At 37.5% G+C, this 11,670-nt stretch overlaps 1 protein-coding gene across 1 annotated transcript in view; it reads right to left on the reverse strand.

The window, feature by feature from the left end:
* Positions 1-11,670, reverse strand: part of LOC118018333 (inorganic pyrophosphatase) — a 35,006-nt gene that overhangs the window by 14,524 nt on the left and 8,812 nt on the right. The window contains exons 3-5 of the mRNA XM_035016726.1: positions 4,135-4,188; positions 3,173-3,292; positions 1,136-1,222 (exon numbers count right to left, since the gene is read on the reverse strand). Of these exons, the coding sequence (XP_034872617.1) occupies positions 1,136-1,222; positions 3,173-3,292; positions 4,135-4,188 (261 nt within the window). The remainder of the gene's footprint in view (positions 1-1,135; positions 1,223-3,172; positions 3,293-4,134; positions 4,189-11,670) is intronic.

An 11,670-nucleotide genomic window follows, 5' to 3' on the forward strand; every position in this document is an offset into this window, starting at 1 on the left:
GCAAGCAAATCCCTGTCAGTCCCATCAAAATTGAAAATAGGTACCCTTATTACTTATAGGCCCTAAGAAAAGCAGTAGCATGGTTCAGGACAATTCATATTTTTTGAACTGCCACTCATTGTGCCAAAGAATAAATCCTCCATAATGTTTCAAACTCATACTTAAATGTGTTTTCTTGAAATAAGTCAGTCAGAGAAAGACAAATACCATATGATCTCACTCTTATGTGGAATTCAAGAAAGAAAACAGATGAACATATGGGAAGGGGTAAAAGAAAAAAAGGAGAGAGGGAAACAAACCATAAGAGACTTTTAGTGACAGAGAACAAACTGAGGGTTGCTGGAGTAGGTGGGTGGAGGATGGGTTAGATGGGTGATGGGTATTAAGGAGGGCACTTGTTATGATGAGCACCGGGTGTTGTATGTAAGTGATGAATCACTGAATTCTACTCCCGAAATCAATACTGCACTATATGTTAACTAACTAGAATTTAAGTAAGAAATAAATAAATAAATAAATAAATAAATGTGCTCTCTTTGCTTTTTACTTTGTAGAAACGACTGAATTAGGCAAATCATATAATATGACTTAACTCTATGAGTTAAAAACATGACATTTTTCTTTTCAGTTAACATTTCCCTGAGCCTGAGAAAGATCATAAAGAAATATAACTATAGTCATAATCTTAGAGCAGCCCTACTTGATAAAGAAATTCTGACGATGATAAAGAAATTCCAGCTCATCAGGTTATCTTGCATAGGCCAATTCACTGACGGCTCCCAATCATTAGGCAAGGTTCACCCTCCATTGAGATGAAATTTGCCTCCAGGTACTGTCACCTACTGACTCGTCATCTGCATTCTGAAGCAATGCAGAACACACCTACGTCTCCCACATGTATGTACAGTCCCACATGTATGTACAGTCACACATGCGGATAGACACACTTTTCTAGACTAGGTTTCAATGCACAAATTATACAAATGCTTAGATGAACTAGAAGCTTTTAACTTATCAAAGAATCATTATTTTGCTAATACTCATATTTTATTCACAGTATTTTTTAAAGGATGAACTTTGTACACCTCATGACCATCATCTTGACACTACAGAAAAATATTTCAGAGCCCATTACCTTACTTCCAATTTCACACACATCAATGGGGTCATTGTCACCACAACAGCCAGTGTGTTTGTCATTGTGTCCTGGGTCTTCCCAAGTCTAAAGAGTAATAACAATAATAAGGCTGAGAGTATATCACTCCTATACATGCTACTGACAACGTGGATTGTGTTTGACATTAAAAGGTCACATCCCATGAGTCTTTCTGCAAAAATATGAATCTTCAGCTATTTTCTTCTCATCTTTAAGAAATTCTTTATTCACATCTAAGAATCTTCAGTAGACACAATAATTGTCATTAAATGCTGGGGCTCTATTATGCTAAATATGCTATGTTACATATATTAAACTAACTTTAAGCTTTAAAACAGAGAATGATCTTCTTTCTTTTTTAAAGTTTATTTATTTATTTTATTTTTAGTAATCTCTACACCCAATGTGGGGGGCTCGAACTCCCTACCCTGAGATCAAGAGTCTCATGCTCTACTGACTGAGCCAGCCACACTCCCAATAACGATCTTGTACAAAACAAACAAAAACCAACCACCTAATAGCTGAGACAACGTGCAAACACAAATGCAAAACCAAATATTTACGTAAAAAATACATTAAAAGTAAAGTGCGTTTGATGAACTCTTCATGCTCACTATCTCCTACTAACTAGATTTTCCTTAGAATGAATTTCCAAAACAAAGGTAGGTAGACAATAGTACTAAAATGGAAATGAAATGTTCTGGTGGCAAAAGTGTCATCACTGCCCAGGAGCCAAGACTGAAAAGTTTAATCAGGATTTTCTGGAGCTTTCAATTGCTGGCTTTATTTCCTGAGTCCTTGTAAAGCATCTCACAAAGGAACAGCTGGCCTGTGCTCGACTGCAAGTTTAAAAATGTAGCTATGGTTCTAGTTCTCCCCCAGTCTAGAACTTAATTACCAGATTTGTTTGCCTACTCAGCTGGAGTAAAGGCAAAAACATAAAAGTGAAGGGGCATAAAGGAAGACTGGATGCAACAAAGCCAAATCCAACCTCCAGAAGAATAAGTCTTTCAGCAGTGTTTTCCCAAAGGGATAATATTTTGAAGCTAACTACTAAATCAACTGAAGTACAAAGTGAAGTGCTATAATTAAGGCAGACAAACGACTCTGTGATTACCTAACAAGCTCGAGGAGTTTGATCTATGTTTTGGTAACTTACAGATTGTTTCACAGTAGATTCCACTTAATAGACTTAATGGTTAATAGAAACAAACAATTTATCAACAGGGAAAAAAGTAAAATTGAATATTTCATGTAAAAATCTTAGGTACCACAGGCATTAGCCTGCTAAACCGGAATTAAATATCCATCATTTACTCATAATAGACATGATTCTAGTGACTCTTCATTCAAATATTAAATAAGAACCTACTATACACACTGGCATGGTGCTGGGGATAAATTGGTAAACAATGCGGATATCCTCCCTCCTCAAAGTGTTGGCTGTTTAGGAAAACAGAACCCCACTTACTACTTTACCACAAAAAAGACTGGCATTAAGAAGAAATCAGGACTCTCAACATAAAAGCTTACATGTGTTAGGTTCAACAGCCATTAGAGCTAAGTGCTAGTAATATCTTGGGGAGATAGGTGTCGGGAAGGAAGAAGGTGTCGGCAAGGAAGAAAGGCAAGTTAGGTGAGCTAGCAAATGGCAGAATTGGCATGTGGTGCCAAACATCAGTGCTTTCAACCACGAGGCTATACAGGCTCTCCATAATAGGTTTGCCCCTCATTATGCAAAGGAACCATGTGCGTGGTTTATAACCAGACCATATAGAAAAATAAAGATTTCAGAAAAGAACAAACTTTCAAATGTGAATTTAAACATTGTAAACATTTATCTTTTAGTTTATCTTGAAAATAAGTTGTTCAAGGCAGTATTAAATTAATTACTTTTATGTTTTTAAAATCTACTATAGCAAAAACTTTCTGCGTTTAAATATTTTTCACTAATAGCAGTAGGTTAATTTTTTATAAGATAAAAAGTACATTTTGAGCAATCACACAGAGACATACCTGGGGGATGGCACCATAGTTCCAGATATATCCTTTATAAGGGAACAAATTTGCAACGTAACGGAGTTTTCCTTTTTTCACATCTTGTTTAATTGGGTTTAAAGGGTCCTTTGTAGCTATCTGAAATAAAAAATTTCAAATCATTGTATATTTGGATATAAAATACTATTCAAATAAGAATTTGAGGAAATGAATTATGGAATGCACATCCCCTAATTCCACTTTAATGACTTAAACTCTAACATTTTTATGATTTGATTAAAAGTTTTTACATAATCAGCCTTTAAGTGGAAAACTTATTTGAGGTATATAGAAGGAAAACAACCAAACAAAAAAACATTTACTTATTCCAGAAAGCAAAAACTAAAATTACCTGGAATAAATCCTAACATTGATAAATGTTTTAAGGTTTTTATTAAAGGGCAAAATAAATATTATCCAGCTTAAACTTTCCTTTAAAACACTTAAAATTATTCAAATATTTGAGTATATAATATATACAAAATGTGGTTACTGTCAAAAAGCTAAATTAAGTGATAAAATACATAACAAATATCTACAACAAAAAGCCAAACCTATTAGGTATCATCACAAAGAAATTAACAAAATGCAACAGAAATTTCAATAAAATCACAGGTGGCTAAAGAAAGCCCGTTGACTCTGTAGAGGAGTCAGTGATGGACTTAAGCGGAACAAGACAGGAGAAAAAGGTTAAATTCTAGGCTTCCAGAATGCCAGAAGCAAAGGTATGGGGAAGGAAAGTCCATAGCATATTTGCAAACAGTAAATGTTTGAGTTGGAGCCCAAGTGGGAGATTGGCAGGCAACAGGAGATCCAACTGGAAAACAGACTGGACTAGCAAGAAAACCTTCGACTTCAGCTGTTGAACCCTTAAGCAAATCAGTGTGGCTAGGTCAAAATTAATATCCTAAATCTAATTATCAACATAAGGGGAAACGTACCTCCATTTTTGCATTAGACCAGCGTGGTACTTCAACTACCATGTGGAACACATCCTGAAAAAAAAACAAAGAATGGAGATGGGCACAGGATGGTCAGGTTCTCCTCCTTCAGTGAGCATGCCCTAGTTCTTCCAAAGTTAAACTGTTCATTGGAAAGGACCTTTGAAGTCAGTGAGCTTTCAACAAAATTCGTCAAAAAAATCAGACCAACTAATAAATGAAGAGATAAAGCAAATACGCAAAATAACTGCAGAATCAAGGTGGTGGTGTAATTCTTTCAACTTTTTGTATGTTTCAGCAAACGTAATTTTTTTTTTTTTAAGATTTTATTTATTTGCGAGAGAGAGAAAGAGAGACAGAGAGCATGAGAGGGAGGAGGGTCAGAGGGAGAAGCAGACTCCCCGCTGAGCAGGGAGCCTGATGCGGGACTCGATCCCGGGACTCCAGGATCATGACCTGAGCCAAAGGCAGTTGCTTAACCAACTGAGCCACCCAGGCGCCCCCGTAATCAATTTTTCATAATAAAATGTTGGGGGGTGGGTAAGAATGTTCCTATAAAGAAAGGAAACAGTTTTTAAACATAACAGAACTTGTATCTCTGAGGAAGGCCATCTTCAAAGCAATCATCTCTTAAAGGCTATTCACTTCCTTGGGAAAGCTGCAATTGCTCAAGATGTTTTTGGAACTCTGACTTCAGAGGCAGTTTGTAAGACAAACCCCAAGTCCATTTAATTACTTTGTCATACTTTAGTTTTAGTCTCATACAAAATCAATCAGCTTGATTACCCACATTATTCTCCCAACTTGGCTGTTTTTAAAAAATCAAGTACTCCTCAAAAAGACAAGAAGTTTGACATTGAAGAGCACATAAGTTCCAAAAATATTTTAACCCATGGCAGTTCTACTGTAATTATTTTACAGCCTTAAACTGAGCTCTAAATGGTCAGAAAATTATTTTCACCAAGGAATAAAACTTTAAATGCAGTTTTTCAGTTTATAGCCTCCGCAAAAGGCATACATGAAACCAAATCAGCAATTATTCTTTTATAAAATGTATATTTTAAAAAGTGGACTTCAAATGAAAATCACTTAGTTACACACTTCTTGGGACTACTTGTCTGCTACTTTGCATCAAAAACAGGGACTGAGGGGCGCCTGGGTGGCTCAGTCATTAAGCGTCTGCCTTCAGCTCAAGTCATGATCCCGGGGTCCTGGATCAAGCCCCAGGTCAGGCTCCTGAGCGAGCCCCAGGGAGCCTGCTTCTCCCTGTCCCTCTGCCTGCCTCTCCCCCTGCTTGTGCTTGCTTTCTCTGTCAAATAAAATAAATAAATAAAATCTTAAAAAAAAAAAAATGAAAACAGGGACTGATAAGTTGCAAGGGAGTAAGTTAAAGGTTTCAAGCCAATAATTACCCTGCTGTTCCTTTTAACCAAACAGAAAAGGTACAGAGTTCACAGTCTAAAACTTCTGTCACTTATTTAAGTTCATGGTCAAACTGGGGGAAGCTAAATCGTTTCACAAGCTTCTGCTCCAAGACTCTTAACACCTACTTGATATAACATAAAACCAACAAAAAAAGGAGATATTTAAGTCCAGGACTGAGTAAGTGCTCTATCCCTGTAAAGTAATAACTGTGTGGTTTAGAAAAAGTAACACATTGTTCATGGGTAGACCCAATCCTTGATTATATTTCATTCTACCCACTCTATGTTTTCAAGAACTACGTCTATCTTGTACCACTCCTCAGGTATTGGAAGATCTTTGTGTTTGTGAACGAGGCAGGACGTTAAGTTTTCAGCAGCAATATCCTAAAGGTTCACAAGATGGTGCTGTTACCACATGAAAGAGTAACTAAGAAGCAAAAACCAAGAAGACTGGTTTATTTTTTTTTTTTTTAAGAAAACATTACCAAATGAATAAATTACCTCAAGAAAAAAAGTAGCAAATAGAGCTAAAATATAGGAATTCGAAATTTGGTAACTATATTGAACATTTTAATTGAATTAAATAAGTATGTACAGATCCTTAAAAACCACATTACCTAATACTACAAACCTACCTAACTATAATGGGAAACTAGCTAGCAAAGAAAGAAAGAATGAATCAACATTACGGGAAAGAAAACATCTTTCTGAAAATGGTAAGATAACTCTACTGCAAACAGAAGAATTCCAAATGCCTGAAGGTTTGGTGCTTTTTAGAAATTAGCTAGGCCAAAAAACAGCAAGGAGTATCCTGTAAAGAGCCTCAGAGCCGATTTATTCATTTTCTTTCAACAAATAATGAATCCTTGAGTGCCACTGTTCTGTTACTTTTCCAGGCACTGAAGACTAGCAGTGAACAGAATAAAAGCTCTTTTTAACTCCCTAAAAGTTGGATCTCCCAATCGGGTTGTTTCTGTGTGGAGGCCTCAGGCTGGGGACAACTTGCGGGGGGGGGGGGGGGGGGGTCCAAAAACCTGGGTGAGGGATCTTGTCTGTAAAATGAATGTTTAGCACATTTTCAAGTGTTTGGAGATGCCATAGTAATTACTTTTTTTTAAAGCAATGAGCTTATAGCTTTTAGTCATTCTTTCCAACAGAGGTGTTAAGTATTTTGATATAAAACGGGAGCTTCATTCTTTAGCAGGAAATACCACTAAAGAATAGTTGATTTCTCCTAGATACCATGGCCACAATTCAGGGAGTTGTTCACGTGACCAGTGACCCTTAGGATTTTCAGGGCAATATAAGAAATCCAACCAATTACTCCATTGCTGGAAATACTTTTACTGTCAAATTATGCATTCTAATTGGAACTCCTGTGCACTGTTGGTAGAAATATAAAATGGTATGGCCACTATAGAAAACAGCAGTTCCCCCAAAAATTAAAAATAGAATTACTGTATACCCATGTTATATCAGCATTATTCACAATATCTAAAATGTAGAAGCAACCCAAAAAAGGGAAGAAAATTCTGACAAGTGCTATAACCTGGATGAACACTTGAAAATGTGCTAAACATTCATTTTACAGACAAGATCCCTCACCCAGGTTTGTGGACCCCCCAGCTGTCCCCAGCCTGAGGTCTCCACACAGAAACAACCTGATCTGGAGATCCAACTTTTAGGGAGTTAAAAGAGCTTTTATTCTGTTCACCGCTAATCTTGAAGACATGATAAGTGAAATAAGCCAGTCACAAAAGGACAAATATGATTCCATTTACATGAGGTATCTAAAGGAGTCAAATTCATAGAGACAGAAAGTAGAAAGGTGGAAAAAAAAAAAAAGTAGAAGTAGCTGCCAGGTGGCTGGGGAAGGGGGGAGGATGGGGAGTTAGTGTTTAATGGGCATGGAGTTTCAGTTTTGCCAGCCCAAGAAGAGAGTGATGGAGATGAAGGGTGGCGATGTTTGCACAACAATGTGAATGTACTCAACACCACTGAACTGTACACTCAGCAACGCTTAAGATGGTCAATCTTATGTTTATGGGGATTTTACAATTAACAATTGGAAAGAATTATGCATTCTTACATTTCCAATGTTTATGCACTTAAAATACTGAGACAAGGGGCACCCAGGTGGCTCAGTCGTTAAGCGTCTGCCTTCGGCTCAGGTCATGATCTCAGGGTCCTGGGTCTGAGCCCCGTGTCCGGCTCCCTGCTCAGCGGGAAGCCTGCTTCTCCCTCTCCCACTCCCCCTGCTTGTGTTCCTGCTCTCGCTCTCTCTCTCTCCATCAAATAAATGAATAAAATCTTTTAAAAAAATAAAATAAAATACTGAGTCAAGATTTTAGGATATTTAGTACCACCCATGCCTTTTTTCTCTAATCCCAACTGGTTTCAATTATGACTTAGCTCAATCCTGGATCTGTGGTTTTATTATCCCCATTGTTAGGGCTTCTCAGAACTCTGTTCCCCACTTCTACTATGCTCTGATTCTAAATCCCTGCTCTGGCATCAAGCTCTCAGCTCCTTATTTATAGTTTCAGAGGAAGGAAGGAAGAAGAGGTTAGTATCCCTAGTATGATTTTGACAAGTCTGTAGGAGGCAGAGGAAAGGTGAACCATAGCTTTAGCTCTGACTTCCCAAAGTCAGAGACATAACAGTCAGTCTTACTTCCCAGGTTTATAATAATTTCATCAATAAGAATGTCAATGTTAAAGGTGTCCAGACCCTAAGGAGATTAGAAAACTTAAGGCTAAAGTTAATTACATCACTCCGTTAAATCAAAAAGACTTTATTTTTTTAAAAAAGATTTTATTTATTTATTTGAGAGAGAGAGAGAGCGCACAAGCCAGAGGGGCAGAGGGAGGAGAAGCAGACGCCCTGCTGAGCAGGGAGCCTGATGTGGGTGGGGCTCGATCCCAGGACCCTGAGATCATGACCTAATCTTAAGGCAGACACTTAACCGACTGAGCCACCCAGGCATCCCTAAAATCAAAGATTTTAAATAAAAGTATTTTAGGAATAGAAGAAATGTAACCTATATCATGATTAGTCTTTTAATTTCACTGATTAAACAGAAATATTACAGTAGTATGGTGATCACAGGTTTTATCTCCAAACTGGTCAGTTTTCTTGTGGGTCAAATTAGTAGTCTAATGAGCTGTTTACTAATGAACAGGTTATAGCTATTTGGTAGGCTATTATTACTAAGGCAGTTAAGTATGTGTATATAGGGAACATGCTCTTAATTTAATTATATCCCATCGATGAATCTTAGTAGTAAAGTTAAATGTGTCTTTACTGGGAGACCTTTGAACACCCCATGACTTACCTGTTTCCAACACTGGATCTGAAGCCTACTGAACATGACATGCTATATTGCAAAATTATGTAAGTAGCTTAAATTAGCATTTCCAAGTTGACCCATCATGTGTTTCTCTGGATACCGTCAGGAGTCAAGCAAAAGCCAGACATAGGAAGAAATATAAAATCACTCTGATTCCACCATCCTTCCTTTTATTTTTCTCTTTTGCAATAAAATTTGCAGAAAAACAGTGGTGGTAGAAAGGATTTTTTTCTACATATATCTAGAGATTAGGCATCAAGCAAGAGGCTAATAAAAAACAAGGGCTGCTCGCCTTTTTTTTTTTTTTTTTAATCTCTAGAATAGTTTTGGAGTATAAAATCCCTATCAGAAGAGCTCACATAATGAATAAGGAAATGTTCCAGCTCCATAAAGGTGCTTTTGAAAATGGGTACCAGGGGCGCCCGGGTGGCTGTTATTAAGCGTCTGCCTTCGGCTCAGGTCATGATCCCAGCGTCCTGGGATCAAGCTGATCGAGCCCCATGTCGGGCTCCCTGCTCAGCGGGGAGCTTGTTTCTCCCTCTCCCACTCCTCTTGCTTGTGTTCCCTCTCTCACTGTCTCTCTCTGTCAAATAAATAAATAAAATCTTAAAAAAAAAAAAAAGGTGTACCAGATTTCATCATTTCTAAGGATATAATACCTTATTAAGTGCTACCAAGTGACAATGGCTCTTAACCCTTAGTTTTAGGTTTTGGCTTCTAAGTCAGTTTTTTTATTACAAGATATATACTCTAAGCTATTAAACATAAATGGATTCCTCCTTGTGCACTGTCGGTGGGAATAGAAATTAATGCAGCCATTATGGAAAACTGTATGGCAGTTCCTCAAAACCCAAAAAACAGAACTACCATATGATCCAGCAATCCCATTTCTGGGTATATATCCAAAAGAAATTAATCACAGTCTTAAAGAGCACTCCCATGTTCACTGTAGCATTATTCACAATAGCCAAGACACAGAAACAAATTAAGTGTCCATCAACGGATATGGCATATATACATAAATATATGTGTACACACACACACACGAATATTATTCAGCCTTAAAAAAGAAGGAAATCCTGCCACATGTGATTACATGGATGAACATGGAGAACATTATGCTAACTGAAATAAATCAGAGAAAGACAAATACTGTTTGATCTCACTTATAAGTGGAATCTAAAAAAGTCAAACTCATAAAAACGGAGTAGAATGGTGGTTTGCCAGGGGCTAGAGGAAAAGGGGAAATGCTGATCAAAGGGTGCAAACATTCCATTATGAGATGATTAAGTTCTGGAGATCTTAATGTACAGCACGGTTTAATGAAATTTGCTAAAAGAGTAGATCTTAAGCATTCTTGCCACACACACAAAAAGTAAATATGTGAAGTGATGAAGAGGTCAATTTGCTTGATTGGGGGTAAGCATTTCACAATGTACACATACATCAAAACATCACATTGTATACCATAAATACGTGATTATTTGTCAATCCTACCTCAATAAAGCTGAAAAAAAATTTAAAAATTTTTTAAAAGAAAAAGTAAATGGATTCCTAATTTTTTCACTGACAAATGATAAAAGTCTTTTTGAGGAGCACCTGGGTGGCTCAGTTAAGTATCTGCCTTCACCTCAGGTCATGATCCCAGGGTCCTGGGATCGAGCCCCGCATTGGGCTCAGGCTCCTTGTTTAACAGTGGGGAGCCTACATCTCCTTCTCTCTCTGGATGCCGGTCCCCCTGCTTGTGCTCTGTCAAATAAATAAAATCTTAAAAAAAAAAAAAAGAAACTTAATTGACGTGTCGTAACTAAGAATAAACTCCTATCCACCCCACTCAGATAAGCTTTAAGAGAACTAAATTTTAAGAACATATTATAACCATATTCTGTTTACTTTCTTCTCTTTATAAAATCAAGCAAAAGACTGCATTTCCAGCTGTCAAACTTTTCTATGATTTTCAATGACTAACAATTTTGACCACAGAACTTTTCCCAAGAAAAATGCACATTTACACCAAATCTTAAGTGTCATAGAGTTCACAGAACCTCAGAAACCCATCCGTGGCCATTTCAGGGCCCGGAGGTCACCAAGAATCCCTGGACTAGAAGACTGTAGAGCCTTTCCAAAGGAAGAAAGTTCTTATGCATTTCCTTTGAATTCTAAGCTTAAATAAATAAGTAAAGCCTTTTCTTCTGCATTATCAAAGAGATATTTACTGTAGAAAATTTGGAAAATATAAAAGGCACAAAGTAAAATCCACCCCACATACAGAATCACTCAAGGAAGTATAGCACAGTGGTTAAGACCACAGGTTTCTGAGGGGAGCCTGGGTGGCTCAGTCGGTTAAACCGTCTGCCTTGGGCTCAGGTCAGGATCCAGGGCTCCCTGCTCAGCAGGGAACCTGCTTTCTCTCACCCTCTGCCCTCCTCACCCCACCGCATGCTCTCTCTCTCTCAAATAATTAAAAAAAAACAAAAAACAAAAAAAAACACAGGTTCTGAGCCAGAATGCCTGGGTTTCAAGCCTGCCACCACCACTTACGAATTCTAGTTGCTGATCCTGGACAATGGGGCTAATAAAAGAACCCAGCTCAGAGAATGACATGATGGCTAGATGATATAATCCACAAAAGGGCTTTAGCATAGTACCTAAGGTATAGGAAGCATTCAACCAATAGTAACAATATATATTTTTAAAGATTTATTTATTTATTTATCTGAGAGAGAGAAAGAGAGAGAGCATGCTGTGTGCTTGTGAGGGAGG

The sequence above is a fragment of the Mirounga leonina genome, unplaced genomic scaffold (genome assembly GCF_011800145.1).
Source record: "Mirounga leonina isolate KUSES-001 unplaced genomic scaffold, KU_Mleo_1.0 Mir_106, whole genome shotgun sequence".
Taxonomy (NCBI): Eukaryota; Metazoa; Chordata; class Mammalia; order Carnivora; family Phocidae; genus Mirounga; species Mirounga leonina.